Source organism: Notamacropus eugenii, chromosome 4 (assembly GCF_028372415.1).
Source record: "Notamacropus eugenii isolate mMacEug1 chromosome 4, mMacEug1.pri_v2, whole genome shotgun sequence".
NCBI lineage: Eukaryota > Metazoa > Chordata > Mammalia > Diprotodontia > Macropodidae > Notamacropus > Notamacropus eugenii.
Window position 1 is genome coordinate 366,174,086 of NC_092875.1, and position 19,271 is coordinate 366,193,356.

The 19,271-nt window shown below is 40.2% G+C and overlaps 1 protein-coding gene across 8 annotated transcripts in view; it reads left to right on the forward strand.

The window, feature by feature from the left end:
* The window catches only part of TRIO (trio Rho guanine nucleotide exchange factor), a 509,362-nt gene that overhangs the window by 480,908 nt on the left and 9,183 nt on the right, over positions 1-19,271 (forward strand). For 7 of the 8 annotated variants that reach the window (XM_072605443.1, XM_072605438.1, XM_072605440.1 and 4 more), the window contains 7 exons: positions 1,128-1,305; positions 3,856-4,646; positions 10,602-10,849; positions 12,763-12,901; positions 14,342-14,369; positions 14,594-14,756; positions 15,302-15,423. In XM_072605443.1, coding sequence (XP_072461544.1) covers positions 1,128-1,305; positions 3,856-4,646; positions 10,602-10,849; positions 12,763-12,901; positions 14,342-14,369; positions 14,594-14,756; positions 15,302-15,423 — 1,669 coding nt within the window. Of the gene's footprint in view, positions 1-1,127; positions 1,306-3,855; positions 4,647-10,601; positions 10,850-12,762; positions 12,902-14,341; positions 14,370-14,593; positions 14,757-15,301; positions 15,424-19,271 lie in introns of those variants that run through there. The other variant, XR_011966271.1, reaches the window with a different exon arrangement.

The following is a 19,271-nucleotide window of genomic DNA, read 5'->3' on the forward strand; positions in this document are numbered from 1 at the left end:
GAACTTAAAATAAAAAAGACATGGGTTCAAAGTCTTCCTCAGACACTAACTGTATGACTCAGAGCAAGTGACTTAACCTTTCTCGACCTCAGTTTCTCAGATGTAAAATAGAAACTTGGACTCAGTGGCCTCGTAGGCCCTTTCCAGTTCTAAATATATGTTGCTATGAACTTAAAAATTTTAAAGTTACCTAATCCAGCCCCTTGCCTGTTACATGAATATCCTCTTCGATATACCCAATTGGTGATTCAGCCTTAAGCTTGAAAACCTCGGGAATACATTATTCTCTTTATGAGACAACATATTCTGTTTTCATAAAGCTGTAATTATTAAGAGGTTCATAGAATGGGCCAAAACTACCTTAGCTAATACATCCCATTCATGCATCCTCCTTTTGCTCAATAGAGTCTTGATAGAGTCCCTAAGAGTAAGCCCAATCCTTCTACCTAACAGCCCTTCAGATATATGAAGAAAGCATTAATGTTACCCCCATGTCTTTTCTAATTCAGGCTAAAAATCCCTAATTACTTCAGCCAATCTGTTCTTGTCATGCTTCCATATCTTCTCCCTCCTGTAGAAATATTCCACTTTGACAGAATGTACTTCAATATGGTAGCTAGGATTGAACATAGTAGCCTAGACATGGTCTGATGAAAACAGAGTAGAGTGGAACCATTCTTTCCATCATTCCGTATACTGTACTTCTCTACCCTACAATAACATTTGTATTGCATTTGCCTGAGCCACTAATTAAGTCATATTTAAACCATCTTGACTTCAGAGGGCCATTATGGCATAGTGAACAGAAAGCCAGCCTTGGAGTCAGAAAGACCTGAGTTCAGGTCCCATATCCAACCCATATGCTGACTTGTGTTAGTGGAAGAAATTTCTTCCACAGGTGGAATTATTGAATTCCTCCCCTGCTACCTGAAAAAAATAAAACTAAAACTCCAATCAGTGGCAGTGACAAATACTTTGAGAAACTCAGGGCTGGAAGTATTAAATTGTAACTCAACAAGAAGAGGGGTATTTCATAGCTGACTTTTGTTTAAAATACTCTTGAAAAATGAGAGACAGCCCCTTTTATACTAGAATTAATTTGTAACAATCCGTTTTCTTACTTGTAGGTGAGTTGTCTTTGCTTGGAGGAAAATGTGGACAATGATCCTTGTAAATTTGCACTGACATCGAGAACAGGGGATGTCGTGGAGACCTTTGTTTTACATTCCTCTAGTCCAGGGGTCCGGCAAACATGGATCCATGAAATTAACCAAATTTTGGAAAACCAGCGCAACTTTTTAAATGGTAAAGCAATTTATTACACTTGCTCCTTTAGGGGGAGCTGCATGTTCCCCTTCCCAACACCAGCACACTTCATTTCCTTCTTTCTGGTGTCTCTTTGAGTGTGAATTTTTCTATCCTACCTTTCAGCTGGTCATATACCTTAAGTGAAGTGAAACTGTCTGTTGGGTTTCCATTTCTAATAAAAAATACTGGTTGGTACCTCTGCCAGCCTTGTGATAGTGTTGTAATATAGGGAAGATTCCCTGTTACCAGGTGCGTGAACATTTAAAGGAAACTGGCCAAAATCCATGGTGGGGGTGGAGAATCTTTTACAGATTTGGAAATGGAACTGGAGAGTTTTGCATTCCAACCACTAAACTGTTTCCAACCCACTCCTCCACCCTCTGTTAAGAAACAAGAGCTGACATTGTCATTCTTATGGACTGAGTTATCCTGGAATAATTACAAAACACTAGAAAGAAAATGGGTCCCATGAAACACTAGTGTGGCCCTTGCTTTGGCTACTGACTTCAGTGACCTAGGGTTACAACTAACTTCTCTTCCCTTGCAGCAGGCTATAATCATCCTTTTTCCTGGGTCATCTCTGAATAACATAGACAGAAGCCTTTTCTAAAATGTTTTGTCTTAAGCCCACAGCTTGGAATATGATTGATTGGCAGAACATTTTGTGCCTGTGTTCTGTGAATACACCCAAAACTAACAGTGCTCTTTTAAGTGTTCTCTGTCATAATAGCACCACCTCCACACTTTGCATCTTGTATAAAAGTGGGGTAAATAATCACTCAGCAAAATGTAAAGGTCATTTAGCATCTCTGACTAAATAGTAATGTTGGCATTTGTAATAAATTTTGTATTAACCCGAGTATCATGTCCAGACTGCAGATCTTGGATCATTCTTTTCTAAAGTTCTTAAAATTAGAAAAATTCTTTTTAATGGCCACATTTCAGGGGATTGATGAAATGTGTTTAGAATGTATTTTGGCTCTTCTGGAGGGAAATGAAAACAAGTTCTCTAAATGTGCTTTTGACCTGCCTGTTCTCTCCAAATGGTAACACTACATAGAAATACTTGGTGAGTAACATTTAGGAGATCATAGGATTATATAGACCTGAAGGTGAATGGGACCTTTGATGATACTCAGTGGGCCATGCCACTAAGGCTGCTTGCTAGCAGGATAAAAACTAATAGGATATTTTAAAAGCAGCACCATGTTCTTGATACGGTCTGTCACATGGTAGTCACTGTGGTCATCACCTTTCTCTAAAGCAGCAACTCTCCTGGACTTTTTAGATTGGTATTCTTGTGGAATAGAGGCTAGAATGCTACACTTGGGAGTCAAGAAGACCTGAGTTCAAATTCAGTCTCTGATATGTACTAGAAAACCAAGTTACAGCCTTCCAACTGTCACGTCCTATTCTTTATCACCCCATTTGGGGTTTTCTTGGCAAAGATACTTGAGGGGTTTGAAATTTCCTTCTCCAGCTCATTTTGAAGTTGAGGAAACTGAGACAAACAGGAGTAGGTCACTTGTCCAGGATCGCACAGCTAGTAAGCATCTGAGGCTGGATTTGAACTCAGAAGATGAGTCTGCAGACTCCAAGCCAGGTGCTCTTTCCACTGCCCCTGGCCTCTCAGTTTACTGTGACAACAAAGTCACTAGAGAATTCTCCTCAGCATCTTACGGGTCCTTCTTTTTACATGGATTGTATGTATATAACACAGTATCCCAATTGCTTCAGTCAAATGTAACTTCTTTCATTGACCAGAGATGCAAAAGTGACAGGCTGAATGGCTCCCCTTGAATCTCCAGTCCTCCAGTACACACTTCTTTATTTACGTTGGCATTTCTTGCCCATTAAATTCTAACTGCTTCCCATGCATGAACTTGTATTATTGGACAAGTAACCTTTTTCCTTTACGTATGAGGAATTTTACAACGTAAGGATTTTTTGTTCTTCTGCTTCATGTAGATAGGAGAAGGGAAGGGAATAAGCATTTATTTAGCATGTACTTTGTGCGAGGCACTGTGCTATGCACTTTTACAGATATCACCTCATTTGAGCCTCACAACCCTGAGAGGGAGGTGCAGTTAATATCCCATTCTTACAGTTGAGGAAATTGAGGCAAGCAGAGATTAAATGACTTGCCCAAATGCTAGGTATGTGATTCTGGGCAAGTCACTTAACCTTCTATTTGTCTCAGTTTCCTCATCTGTAAAATGAGGATAATAATAGTTGGTAGTGAGGATCAAATGGGATAATAATTATGACGTTCTTGGCACATGGTAAGCACTGTATAAATTTTAGTGGCTGTTATTAGTAGTAGTATTTTTCACACAGCTAGTAAGTGTGAGGCCACATTTTAGCTCAGTTCTTACTGACGCCAGGCTCAGCACTGACTTTTCACTTTTTCATATATCTTTGTGATAAGAAGTTGGAATGATTGGCCCTGTGACTGACTCATGACACCTCCTTTTTCTTTGTCTCAAAAATTACGCTTTCCTTGATCCCATGCTGACCCTTCTATTCTTTCTCTCCTGCTTCCACCAGCCTTGACTTCACCAATTGAGTATCAGAGGAACCACAGTGGTGGCAGCGGTGGCAGCAGCAGCCCTGGTCCCAGCAGCAGCAACCACAGCAGCGGCCCCGGCAGCTGCAGCGGAATTCCCAGCTCTAGCCGCAGCAGGCCGTCCCGGATCCCGCAGCCTGTCAGACACCACTCCCCAGTCCTGGTCTCCTCTGCAGCCTCAGCCCAGGCAGAGGCAGACAAGATGTCAGGTATGTCCATTCCCAATCCTTCCCTGCCATCTCACAGCAACACCTCCTTAGAAACTGGCCTCAGCCAGCCAAACAGGCATCCTCCCAGTGGAGAGCCAGAGGGTCCTGGGAGAGAAGCGGAGAAAATTCCCAAGATGAAAGTCATTGAGAGTCCCCGGAAGACACCTGGGAATGTTTGCAGCTCAACTCAGGATGGACCCCACAAGGAAACGCGAGGGAGCGTAGAGGACAACCGTTCAAGGAGCAGCATAGGGTCCTTGACGTTGGGGAAACCAAGACCTGGAGCCATCTCCCCACTGAACTCTCCCCTCTCCACGACTCTCCCTTCTCCTTTTGGCAAGGAGTTATTTCCACCCAGCAGCCCCCTTCAGAAGGGGGGCTCCTTTTGGAGCTCCATCCCAGCATCTCCTGCCAGCCGCCCCGGCTCCTTCACTTTTCCCGGGGACAGTGACTCCCTCCAGAGGCAGGTCCATCGCCATTCGTCACACAGCAAGGACACAGACCGCATGAGCACATGCTCCTCGACCAGCGAGCAGTCAGTGCACTCCACCCAGAGTAATGGGGTAAGAGCGCGGAGCACCTCTGTCCTGCGAGCTCTTCTAAAACCTTCCCGTGTTACCGTCACCCTCCTTCATACTAACTTCTGGCTCTCCAGTGCTGCCCTGCTCTGAAATAATCAACTGTCGCAGTATCTCCTGTATCTTGACAAAGTAGACACATATATAGCTTCTATGTATGTGTGAATGTGTGTGTATACATAAACCCCAGGCTGAGCCATATGTATGCAGACACAGGAGTACAAAAGCCTTCTAACCGTAGCTGTGATTCCTTTGCCTCTGCTGAAAACAGAAATCACTAACTCTGACTTCTACTAACTACTCTCCTTGCTCTACTTTCATCTTCCTAATTAGAGAAGACAGATAATTAACCTCCTGAATGTGCCAGCATTAAATCTTCTATTTCCAGCTAGTAGATTGCATTGGGGGAGGGGTTGGTGCCCCTCTGCCTTCCTTCCCTCACACTTTTTTTGGAGGGGAATGATTTTACACGTGTTCCTTTATTTAAAGGAGGCCTGTCCTTTACGCTTGCTGCTCCACTTGGTTGTGCTCCCTTCAGCCCTAATTGACTTTGCAGCATTTTTTTTTTGACTCATCCACTGAGACAGTTTTTAAAAAACAAAAACTCAAGAAAACTTCCAACTAACAACTCAGAGCAAAGTAAACTGAGACAAAATGGGGAGGGGGGAAGGAGGAGTGGAGTGGAATTGCTGCCAAAAAAATAATCTGTCAAGTGGAAATATTTTCTCCACCCAAAGTTTCACTCCAGAAGAGAGAGAGAGAGACTGTTTGAGGGCATCTGGAGATTCAACCATCTGCATATTTTTGTAGGGGGAGGGGGCAAAGCAGAATTACCAAGAGACTCTGGGTGCCATGCCCCAGGGAAACAGCAAGTACCACCAGGGGTTTTATGACAATTTTAGTGCCCATTGACCCACCCAGCCAGTTGTCTGGTGGGGGCACTTCTTCCTTTGTGAGAAGAGTGCCCTGGTACCTTGAAGTCCTTGTTCAGCCCTCACTTCGGTGTTGTGTTTGCAAATTGGTTGGTTGGTTGATCAGTTGGTTGGTTGATGTGATGGGGTTTTTTCCTTCGTTTTTGGGGTTTCCTTAGCTACTGCCCAGCTCCTTCCCAGTTTCAGTGACTGTCACTTAGCCTATAACACTTTTCTAAAAGCATGCACTTGAAAGAACTGTTTTAATGATTAGATGTTCTGATTTCCTTTAAAATCTCTTATATATGTTTTCCTTTAAAAAAAGAAAACTATTTCTCCCTGGGGTCAAAAATCAGCCTCGCTTTGCATGTGTTCTCTTTTCCTTGTGGTGAGGGTCACCCAGATTAACTTGGTCTCATCTTTTTTTTTTCCTTTTAAAAATATCATTTAATTCAGTTTCTAAATTGAACTGGTCAAAATATTTAAGAAGTTTGTCCTTGGTGCTTGTATTGTAATGTAGTCTTAGTCTCTGTTAATTGAATTGATTTCTTTTTATCTTTTTAGAATAGCAATAATAATTTAGCTTTTATAGTTCTTTAAAAAAAACCTTGAAGATACTTCACATGCAGTAATTTATCTTAAATAGCGTTTTAAATGGGTAGGTAATTATCATATTGCATATACATGCAAACTGAGAATAAAAAAAGTGAGGGGAATTGTCGAGCTTTGCAAGGTTTGTGTAAGCTTGTATTAAAACTGGAATGCCTGGTCCTATTCTTAAACCAGACCCATATGAAAGTGGACACGGACCACCAGCATTTAGCCTCAGTCTAACTTGGACACTTTCTTATTATCTAAAAATAAAAATGTTAAAAGAAGAATTTTCCACAGTACTACAAATGTAAATTTTAGAGGATGAAAGGGATGATAACTTCAGCTAAATAACACGTCATTTTCTTCTTGGTGATAGGTTCTTACCAAGCTTGTTCAAATTGATGCCTACAATACTGCTCTTTCTTTTTAGGAATTTACATTCTAAAGCAAAATAAACTACATGTCAAGTGTGCCCTATTAATACAGAAACTCCACAAGCTTATATAGATAGGTCAGTAAGGTAGGGGGAGGAATAAAAAGAACTTCCTTTTTAAGGTTGCCTGCTGCTCTTTTCTGCATTTTCTCATTTGGTTATGCCAAGAGAAGTGGAAATGTAGAGTGATTTAGGTAGGTAAGGCTGCCTACCCTACAGCCTAGACCTAGGGAAGGCCTCCTTAATGAGGGAAGAGTTTGGGGAAAGTACCTGAGATTCCTCTACCAAACCTGGCAAACTAATTTTCCTTCTAGTTTAGTAAGTACCATGTATCACGGCATACATCGACTTCTAAATGTTTTAGTCATTTAACCATTAAGGGTAAAAATAATTTTCTCTGCCTAAATCCTGAGTCCCTTCCACTTAACTTTCAGTGGATAGCCTGGGAGCTTGGGTGATCACTTCCCAATATTTTGTCCGAAACCAGGAATAAAGGAAGAGTTAATCTGCAAGATGCATATGGAACTTTGTACTAGATCAGTTTTGATATGCATGCACACCATGTAACACGTATGTGGTATGCGTGGATATACACATGTACATAGTAACTGTTGACATATGCATGTATGCATACATAGCCCACAAATACATAGTTTTGTTGTTTGTAGGTATGTATATAGAGATACATATATAAATATACACGTACACATGTTATGTTTTATATATACACATATTTGTGTGTATACGTATATATATAACTACATAGCTTACAGTAGCTGGTATTTTTTGATAACAGTGGTTAAACAGGAGGAAATTGTGCTTTGAAATTCAGGGTTTTGTATACCTGAAAGAACCTCTCTAAGTGTCTAGTTCAGTGCCCTGCTTTTACAGAATAGGAAATGAAGGTACAGACTGCTGAGACGACTCTCCTCATTTCACACAAACCAGCAAGAAAAAGAATTGCAGTTTGAACCCGGATCTTCTAACTCCCATCCTCTTCCAAATATTTTACTCCTCCATTACACCATTGTGACGCACTTGCTTGAAAGTTAGACGGGCACTGTGAAATAAAAGCAATAAAATGTGAATTTTTTAAAAAGGAAAGAAAAACTAGTTTACTTTTACAGTTATGAAACCATTCTGTGATTCCATTTTTTAAAAAGCATAACAACAATTACATGAACATGATATCTTGCATATTTTTACTACAATTGAAATAAACTTGTTTTATTTTTGCCTAGAACATTTTTGTAAAGATGTTTTTAGAGAAAAATCTCCAATAACACCTAAGTTAATTGTAGTGGTTGAACACATTTAAATGGCAAGATGTAATGGAAAGAACTTTGAACTGGGAGTCAGGAGACCAAAGTTCTAATCCAGATTCTAATCCAGATTGTTGTTAACTCCAGGTAATTGTTAGCAAGTCACTAAACCTGTCTTGAACTCAGTTCCTCATCTCTAAAAGGAGATAGGATTAGCTAGATCTCTAAGGTCTTTTCCAACTCTTTTTTTTCCAATAGTCTCTCATTTAAATACCAACTTATCTGTAATGGCAGACCAAAATTAGTTAAAAGTAAGTTAATTTTGTAAGTAGGATGCCAAGACCACATCATTTTCAATAAAATTAGAATATATCTTTGCCATTTTTATTTGTTGTCAATACACTGATGAATCCCTACCAATATTCTTAGACATCATACTTCACATTGATGATTGAATATCATAAAAGTAGTCCCTAATGGCTATTTTCAGGGCCTCAGCACTTGTTAGACACACTTAGGAAACTTTCACAATATGTTATTAAGTTGCGGCTTTGAGGTAGGAATATCAGTCCCTCATCCACTTCTTCATTCATGCATTAGCTTTATTGTTGTTGTTGTTAATAGAAAAGTTCAACTGAAGGGTAGATCGAAAGGTCTTTTAAGTACTAAGAGTGGTAGGGTTGATGACCAGACCCCATACATTATTTAAGTAGATAAGGTGATAGCTACGTATTAGGTTTTAAAGCACATTAGAATAGGAGGGAGATAGAGGGGAGTTTAAATAGTTATGGAGTAGAGGAACTTAATGGATCCACGAGAGAGTGAGCTTATCTCAGACTCAGGTCTGGTAATGCAAAATCAAAATTCCTTTAATGCTGTGTTTCAATTCAGGGGGAGAAAGGATACTAACTTATGCATTTTTGGAATGTTACTCCTAGTAAATTTCCAACTGATCCAAATGAACTGCTTCAAAGATGATCTTCTTTAAAAATCCAGTGCTTTAACAGACAATAACCTTGGTTCCTGAAACCACAACCTTCTATGCAGAGGATCACTGGTAGGATATCAGAAGAAGAGAAAGTTGACTTCAGTGAATAAGAAATTTCTACATCATCCAGTAGTTATTGAAGGGGATTGATTCCCCATGATGGTGGTACATGATTAAGTGGCAGTGAGAGAAGGTGAAAGAAGCATCTGTCAAGGTGTATTTTAAGAGCCACTAGTTTCTGCTTCTTCCTCCCTCCTGTAACAGTTTTACTGCTTTAAGGCTTACAATGTATTTTACATACACCATTCCATTTGCTCTCACAGAAATCTGAGAGGTGAATACTATGTGCATTGTTTTGTAGATGAGGAAATGGAATCTGAGAAAGGTTAAGTGACCTCCCCATGGTCATACAGCTAGGAAATAATACAAGCAGAATTGAATCAAGTCTGTCTTGATTCCAAGTCGAGGACTCTTGATGCTCAGAATAGAAGTTCATTTGCACAGCAAGGAGGCAGCAGAATGATGGACATTTTCTGCTCCCTTCCTCTGCTCAGCACCTTATACCCATTCCACTGTAGAGCCTGGGACAGAAGAACCAGTGGTCATGTAACACAAACCCATCAGACAGTTTCAATGAGAATGTTAGTGACATTATGGTGACAGCCTCTTGGCAAACATTTGGCTGCTGTGGCTGAAGAAGGAAGGTGGTTTTAACCCTTGGGTGTCCATCCTCCAGGACCTAGTTTTTACAAAATTATATGCAATAGGTCTCCTACCGTGGGCCTTTTTTTTTTTTTTAAAGAGAGAAAAAGGGGAAGAGAGAGATCCTAGAGGGAAGAATTTGCCACAATATTTTTAGTCTCTTACATGGTAGTAAATGAATGAGATAAGCTATTCTATAGTGTTGGCTGCCGGCACATATACCAACTCTGCCATGCTGCACGGTACACATCTACTGCCAGTGTACACATAGGACCTTGCAGCTCTGGAAGCATATTAGGCAGACCACAAACCTTATTGTAGCTTTGCATGAAAGCAAAATGATAGGCAGTTGAATTTCCAGATGTTGCAGATTCTAGTTTGCCAAGAAATAGACTAATAGAAAAATATTTTGAGATATACTGGTGGCACATCAAGAAATTTAAATCAGGTGGTCCCCCTAATGTACCTTGGAACTGATTTTAGATTTACATAACTCCATTGTACCCAACCCATAAGACAAGTGGAATATCAACCCTCATCGCTTTAAAAAATCAAATAATTGTTTTTAAAAATACAGACACACACACACACACACACACACACACACACACACACACACACACACATAGACATACCCTACACACACACACACACACACACACACCAGTAAGTCGTGTTTGTGTTACTAGAGTTCCTCAAAACCATGTTATCCTTAGCTTTCCAAAATCAGTCTCCAGAAGAATGGTGTTCTGTCAGAGAAAAGGGAGATAAGCCTGTGGCATCAATAAACCTTTCAGAATGAACAAAAAACTAGCGATGGAACCATTTTTTAAGGCTTCTTAAACACCATTCTAGAGTCATATGGATTTGTTGTTTTTCTTGTTGTTGAAAAAGATGACTGAGATGAGCTAAAGGAGGTCTGAAGGAAAAACCAAGACTACTGTTTCTCTCTGTATCTTGTGTGTAACTCTAGGTCGCGTAGCCGTGGTGCCGACTAACAACTGGCTTCATCATTGTCAGCATTATATTTTGTCCCCTCTCCTTTCATAGAGTGAAAGTAGCAGCAGTAGCAATATCTCCACCATGCTGGTGACACACGATTACACGGCAGTGAAGGAGGATGAGATCAATGTCTATCAAGGAGAGGTCGTGCAAATTCTAGCCAGCAATCAACAGAACATGTTTTTGGTGTTCCGAGCCGCCACTGACCAATGTCCCGCAGCAGAGGGCTGGATTCCCGGCTATGTCCTGGGGCATACCAGTGCAGTCATCATAGAGAACCCTGATGGCACTATGAAGTGAGTCTCTCTGATTTTGTAAAAGGAGTGAGAGGATGGGAAAAAGGATGGGGGGAGTGAAAGAAAAGTAGACATTTGAGACCAGTGAGATTAACGACAAAATAGAAATTACATTTGAAGAAAAGACTAGGGGACTATTAGTACAAGATACAATTCTAATGGTGACATATAATCCAGAAAATAATGTACAGTCTCTGCAGAGGTAATAATAATAATAATAATAATTTCCATTTATAGCACTTTCAGGTTGATGAAGCTCCCCCCTCAGAACAACTCTGTGGAATCAAGGAATGCAAATATTATCATGTTCATTTTATAGATGAGGAAATTGAGGCTCAGACAAGTTAAATTACCCGTCTGTGATCACACAGTTAATAAGTATTACGTCCCAGTTTCCAACTTGACGTTCATAACTCCAGGACCAGTGCATTTGTCCCTGAAACTCATCTGTCTTCTAGGAAATAGTTATTGTACATTCATATGTGAATAGATTTTTCAGTTCATCAAAAAAAAGTTTCAGGTCACAGTCTTCCTTCATTCAGCAAGCATTGATTCAACCTCTACTATGTGCCAGGCACTATACTAGAAGGTAGAATGCAGAGATGAAAAGCAAAACCATCTGACGTCCTCTTTGGGAAAAACAGCACAGAAGCAGATAAGTAATAGGAAACACAAAGTAATGTCTTGTGGAAAGGGGATCAGAATGGGCCCTTGGCTGCTGGGAGGTTGCATTTGAGCTGAGATTGGAAGGCAGCTGAGAGTGCTGGAAGGCAAACCCAGATGAAGACAGAGTGCATCCCAGGATGAGCAACAGCCTGTACAAAGGCACAGAGATAGGAGAGGACACCTGTCACATATGGGGAATGGCAGTTTGTATTTTATCCTAGAGGAAATTTAGGGCCTCAAAATGTTAATGCATGTTCCAGTGTTATGTACGTCTGAGGGATTGGTGTTTGATGTGTGACTGCAGTAAGGAAATTGAGTGTACCATTTATCCTTGAAAGTCAGCCTCCTTGGTCAAGCTCAGTAATTAAAAAATTGGAAACCTATCAGTTGCTGTAGTAAACATAATTTTAAGCAAAATGGGACTTGGTTTCTAGCTTTATAACAGTAATAATGAAGCCTCTTTCTCTCCTGAATTTCTCTGAAACACACTCTGTTGTAGTAGAAAGTGGACCAAATGGAGTGCCTTGCTTGGCCCCATAAAATCCAAGCTTAGATGGTCTTTAAAAATGAAAAGGCAACCAGCTTCCAATAGGATAAGTAGATATAGACTTTGAAACTGATCAGTCTCTTCAGTGTTCATTGCAGTTTTATTGCTAACTAAGTACAGTCATGTTTCCAGGCAATTTGGACTACTAACTGCCACTCAGTAGTATCTCAGCATAATGATGTGCATTTAGGGGTATGGGAAAAGCTCTTAAGTCCCTTATTCTTTCCATTTAAGAAGAAAAATAAAGCTTGATCAGAGGTCTGCTCTCACAACATTCCTAGGTTTCTGTGAGCTGTTTTATCTTTTTAGTTCTCTCATTATGCTTATATTTTTATATAATATTATGTAATTAATATAATAAAATGTAATAATAAATGTTTATGTAATCTGATTATATGCAAGGATCCCACTTGCGTATTTTTATTTTTCTGAGCCTTTTTATATCTCAGTCCTTAAAATTTCAACTTCTTTTGAATATAAGACTGGTGATGTTGAATTCTTGTAATTTTGTTGTTACTATATTAAAGCAGAGGGGAATTTATTTAGCTCTGTGCTTTTTGCTTAGCTCTTCACACCTGTCAACTTAATATTTTTCTTTTACAACAGTTTCTGCGAATCAAATGAATTTTGTTTCCAAGACTCTCTGTAGAACATTTTAAAAAAGGAATGATATTTAACAGAACATTTTATTTTCTTCTAGGAAGTCAACATCTTGGCACACAGCACTCCGTTTAAGGAAAAAATCTGAGAAAAAAGATAAAGACGGCAAAAGGGAAGGCAAATTAGAAAATGGTTACCGCAAATCACGAGAAGGACTTACCAACAAAGTTTCTGTGAAGGTCAGTGAAACTGTCTTGTGGTAGTCCAGAGTGTTCTTCCAAATGCACACGCAACCAGAATTAGTCATGAACCAAACAAAGGACAGCCAAGAATTATACATTTGCTAAATTAAATGTATTTGTGGTAACTGTGCCCTTTTCTGCTTCTCACCAGATGCCATCATATCAGAGAGCTACAGCCTATACCGCAATTTCTGTCTTCTTCCTTTATTCCTCCTTATCACTCCTTCTGTAGTTTCCATTCCATTCCTTCTCCCTCCACCTTTTTTCTCCTTTCCTCCATCCTGTGCCTTACAGCTTTTCCAATGCTATTGCTTAAGCCCATTCATGGCATTATATACATGAAATACTGCTAGGCTCTTGCTGGAGTAATGATAAAGAGAACCCTAGAACATGTGAAAGGGATGATGAAGAGGAACTGGAAAAGCATCCTCTTTACACCCAGAGACCATGTAGGAAATGAATTTCCATCTTATTCCATTTGGGTTAAGTCACTTTAGTTTTAAAATGTAAATATTCCCCTAAAGGGTTAGGCTTAGCTGTACACTGCTTTAATCTACGATTATCAGATTCCTTCAAACCTTAGATCCATGGGAAATAGGAGTTTTCATGAGATGGGGAAAAGGGCTTACCTCCTATATGTGAAAAACTTCCATGGTACTTTGATAGACGCTGGTGATACAACAATAAATATGATATAGGTTGTCCCAAGGTACTCAGAGATTTGAAACCTATAGAATTAATGTAATAGTTTGTTGTGGCCAGGGGAGAAGAGAGGGTGAGAGAGCTTGTAGAGGGAACACCCTTTCCTTTTTCTTAGTTAAATTTTATTTTTTCCATTAAGTATTTATTTTCTTTCCCCTTATCTCCTCTCCCTCCAAAAAATCAAAACCCTTGTTACAAATGTTATATATGGTAACTCTTGCTACCATACTCGTAGTCAAGGAAAACAAATTCCTACATTATTCATGCCCAGAAGAACTGAAAACTAAAAAGATGCCAGTCATTTGGTGAGTAGGTGAACAAATTACGATTTATGAGTATAATGGAATATGGTTTTGTCATAAGAAATTATGAAAAGAACAATTTTAGGGAAGACTTGTTTGAACTGATCCAGAGTGAAATGAGTAGACCAAGGAGACCAACTAACAATATTGTGAAAAAGAAGCCCTTTACATTAAAGAGAAAAACAAAGCACATTAAGTTTAAGCATCACTTTTATGTTTGAGGAGAGACAAAAACGCTTTAAAGACAAAGAATAAAATTGCTGAGGCATAAAGCTTCCATGTTGTGTTCAAAAATAATCAAAAATATTTTTCATCATTTTATTTCTAGGTCAAATTACTACTTTTTATATCTTTAGGAAATAATTCTAGTAGGAACTGACACCAATGATCCTTAAAATAATCCATCCTTTCATTGTTTTGTTTTCTGTTTCAGCTTCTTAATCCCAACTACATTTATGATGGTAAGTTGCATTTTTGGTTTCTCAGATTCATAGTGATTGGTGAGAAGAGTATTTTTAACTCACTGAAGCATCTTAAAGAGATACTTTCTCTTTTTGGAATTTAGGGCTTTCCTAGCTATATGAATTAAATATCCTCATTCTTTTGTTTCGGGAGGGTGGTCATAAGGAGGGTACAAAAGAACTAAGTAGTTCACTGAAGTTAATTTGTTCATTCTCCTTTTCAGTTCCCCCAGAATTTATAATACCATTGAGTGAGGTAACATGTGAGACAGGAGAGACCATTGTTCTTCGATGTAGAGTTTGTGGTCGCCCCAAAGCTTCAATAATTTGGAAGGGCCCCGAACACAACACATTGAACAGTAATGGACGCTACAGCATCTCATACAGGTATGCCAGTTCTTAATCTTATGTTAGCTTCACTTACTAAGGGTAGTGTGTGATAGAATATGAATAAGAAGAAAATTTAATACCTGTATTCACTGCATTTGCCTGAATATAGGAAGGTTCTATGCATTTATTCTGGGAGACTACTAGTGTGAGAGCTTTCTCCATCAAAGTAGCTTGCTTGGTGTAGAAGTCCTAGCCAGGGATGAGGAGTCTGCATGCAGCCTTGAGGCCACATATGGCCCTCTAGGTCCTCAAATGCAGCCTTTTGACGGAATCCAAACTTCACAGAACAGATCTGAGAAGTTGAGTCATTTACCCATGATCACAAGGCTAAGAAGTGTCAGAGGCAGGATTTGAGGCTGGTCTTCCCAATCTGGAAGCAGGCTCTCCATCCATGATAGCTCACGGCCACTTGGGCAGTGCGTGTGTGTGTGTATCTGTATGTATGCACACGTGGACATACAGGAAGGATAAAGATCTAACAGGGTTTCCAGTGTCTGCTTCACTACAAGAAATTCTAATATGTGTATATATGTATTTGGCAGTGATTTAGGAGAGGCCACTCTGAAGATAATCGGTGTGACCACCGAAGATGATGGTATCTACACGTGTATAGCTGTGAACGACATGGGTTCAGTATCATCTTCAGCCAGTCTGAGAGTTCTAGGTAAGCTACACAGTGGTTGGCCAAAACTTCCTCTGCCGCTCTTTATAGGTCTTTCAGAATGAAGGTTGGGTAAGCTGGACAAAATGAGGATGTTTGCCATGCAGGTCCTCACTGTACAAGCAGGACCAGCCTGTTTCATAAGCTTGGGTAGTCACTTGTATGGTATAATTAAAGAGATACCATAATGTCATATCTTTCTAGAAAAATATATTATCTAATAGTTTACCTTAACCTGAAAATTTCCATCATGAAGTCATGAAGGGACTAGAAGAGGGTTAGGCAGTCTTTCAAAGGTTGCATTCAAAGTGGCTTCTCCTGTTCTTCTAAAGTCTTAGGGATGGTGGGCCCAGTGAAACAGTTGAGTAGCAGCAGGTTGCAACTGTCCTTAGTGGTAGAGAGATAGATACAGAGATGGTGACATGCTTAGATGGCACCAAGATTCTAGATTATTGATCCTTGGGTTAGCACAACAAAGGCAGAGGTATTATCTCCACAAGGCCACTGTTAAAATATGTCCTGCTAACCCAGTCCTCTTTCTATTATTCAAGTTCAACAAGCATTTAAGTCTTCAAAGAAAGATGGATGAATGAACAAATCAAAAGTATGTATTTAGCACTTACTCAGCATGGGCCAAACACTGCTAGGTGTTAGGATTACAGATACAAAAATAAGATAATCCCTGCCCTCAAGGTGCTTCCATTCTAAAGGAGATGTAGTCCTGTCCTCAAAATATTAATGCATTAGTTTAGCTAATAAACTATGGATTAACAGATATAAGATATTTATCGATTTCAGAAGCAGAATGAGCTCTGAAACTTGGCAGTGTAAAACCTTAAGTAATGGAGGCCTCAGCAAGAAGGTCCATAGTTTGTCCTAGGAAGATGGGGTCCCTTGGGGCAGAAAGAAAACCTGAGCTAACATAGCACGTATTATACAGTTTGTATGATCTTTATCCTAGACTTATTGTATTCTGTGTTATTTGGGCTGTTCCTTTATATTATAAAATGAGAGCTTTCAATTTCACAATGAAGGTATCCCAAAAGTCTTAGGGAAGTGTTAAGCTGTTAAAACTTCAAGCTACTTGAGCTTATAGACTGCACTAAGACTTTTGGGACACCTTGTATATGAAACTGAAAGTTCTCATTTAATGTATCTGGTCTGCTTCAGATCTGAAGGAGCCAACTGTTTACAGGAGAAATAGTATTCTTTTTTTTTTTTTTATTGTCCCCTCTTTTCACGTATCTTTTTTTTTTTTTATTTAACTTTTAACATTTATTTTCACAAAATTTTGGGTTACAAATTTTCTCCCCTTTTCTCCCCTCCCCCCCCAAACCCAAGCATTCTAATTGCCCCTGTGACCAATCTACTCTCTCTTCTATCCTCCCTCTCTGCCCTTGTCTCCATCTTCTCTTTTGTCCTGTAGGGCCAGATAGCTTTCTTGACCCCTTAACCTGTATTTCTTGTTACCCAGTGGTAAGAACATTACAGTTGATCCTAACACTTTGAGTTCCAACTTCTTTAGCTCCCTCCCTCTCCACCCCTTCCCTTTGGAAGACAAGCAATTCAATATAGGCCAAATCTGTGTAATTTTGCAAATGATTTCCATACTAGTTGTGTTGTATAGGACTAACTATATTTCCCTCCATCCTATCCTGTCCCCCATTACTTCTATTCTCTCATGATCCTTTCCCTCCCCATGAGTGTCGACCTCGGATTGCATTCTCCTCCCCATGCCCTCCCCTCTATCCTCCCCCCCACCCTGCTTGTCCCCTTGTCCCCCACTCTCCTGTATTGTGAGATAGGTTTTCCTATCAAAATGAGTGTGCATTTTATTCTTTCCTTTAGTGGAATGTGATGAGAGTAGACCTCATGTTTTTCTCTCGCCTCCCCTCTTTATCCCTCCACTAATAAGTCTTTTGCTTGCCTCTTTTATGAGAGATAATTTGCCCCATTCAATTTCTCCCTTTCTCCTCCCAATATTTCTCTCTCACTGATTGATTTCATTTTTTTTTTTAAATATGATCCCATCCTCTTCAATTCACTCTGTGCACTCTGTCTCTATGTATGTGTGCGTGTGTGCATGTGTGTGTGTGTACTCCCACCCAGTACCCAGATACTGAAATGTTTCAAGAGTTACAAATATTGTCTTTCCATGTAGGAATGTAAACAGTTCAACTTTAGTAAGTCCCTTATGACTTCTCTTTGCTGTTCACCTTTTCATGGTTCTCTTCATTCTTGTGTTTGAAAGTCAAATTTTCTTTTCAGCTCTGGTCTTTTCATCAAGAAAATTTGAAAATCCTCTATTTCATTGAAAGACCATTTTGTCTCCTGAAGTATTATACTCAGTTTTGCTGGGTAGGTGATTCTTGGTTTTAGTCCTAGTTCCTTTGACTTCTGGAATATCCTATTCCATTCCCTTCGATCCCTTAATGTAGAGGGTGCTAGATCTTGTGTTATCCTAATTGTATTTCCACAATATTTGAATTGTTTCTTTCTAGCTGCTTGCAATATTTTCTCTTTCACCTGGGAATTCTGGAATTTGGCCACAATGTTCCTAGGAGTTTCTCTTTTTGGATCTCTTTCATGCAGTGTTCTGTGGATTCCTTGAATATTTATTTTGCCCTCTGGTTCTAGAATCTCAGGGCAGTTTTCCTTGATAATTTCATGGAAAATGATGTCTAGGCTCTTCTTTTGATCATGGTTTTCAGGTAGTCCCAGAATTTTTACATTGTCTCTCCTGAATCTATTTTCCAGGTCAGTTGTTTTTCCAATAAGATATTTCACATTATCTTCCATTTTTCCAATCTTCTCGCTATGTTCTGTGATATCTGTCTTTCTCACAAAGTCCTTAGCGTCCATCTGTGCCATTCTAGTTTTGAAAGAACTATTTTCTTCAGTGAGCTTTTGAATCTCCTTTTCCATTTGGCTAATTCTGCTTTTGAAAGCATTCTTCTCCTCATTGGCCTTTTGAACCTCTTTTGCCAATTGAGTTAGGCTAGTTTTCAAGGTGTTAATTTCTTCAACATTTTTTTGGGTCTCCTTTAGCAGGGAGCTGATCTGCTTTTCATGCTTCTCTTTCATCCCTCTCATTTCTCTTCCCAGTTTTTCCTCCACCTCTCTAACTTGATTTTCAAAATTCTTTTTGAGCTCTTCCATGGCCTGAGCCCGTTGGGTGGGCTGGGACACAGAATCCTTGATTTCTGTGTCTTTGCCTGATGGTAAGCATTGTTCTTCCTCATCAGAAAGGAAGGGAGGAAATGTCTGTTCTCCAAGAAAGTAGCCTTCAATAGTTTTATTTCTTTTCCCTTTTCTGGGCATTCTCCCCAGCCAGTGACTTGACCTCTGAATATTCTCCTCACACCCACCTCGCCTCCTGGTCCTCCCAGCCAGCATTTGGGGACTGAGATTCAAATGCTGCTTCCCGCCTTAGGGCTTTTGGTGGGGGCAGGGCTGCTATTCAGTGCGAGAATTGAGTCCAGGTGGTCAGGGGCAGGGCCGCCTCTCTGGCTCAGTTCCCTCAGGGGGTTTATGTACAGACCTTCCACAATGGATCCAGGCTCCCGCCCGCTTGGGGAGCCCCTGTCTGCAGCCGCCTCTCAGCTTCTATCTCCCGGGGGGGCCCGAGCCATGGGGGCATCCCACTCCCCTCTCGACTCGCCAAAGAGACTCTCTCACCGACCCCCGTCACCTGTGGGTGGAGGGGCTTGTGCCGCCACTGGAGATCCTGTCCCTGAAGCCTGCTCAGATCTGTACCTCTCGGAGCCGCGGCCGCTGCAGGTCTGGGCTGGGCTCCACGTCTGCAGCGCGACGGACCTTTTGCGAGAGGTTTGCAGGTCCCTCTGTGGGTG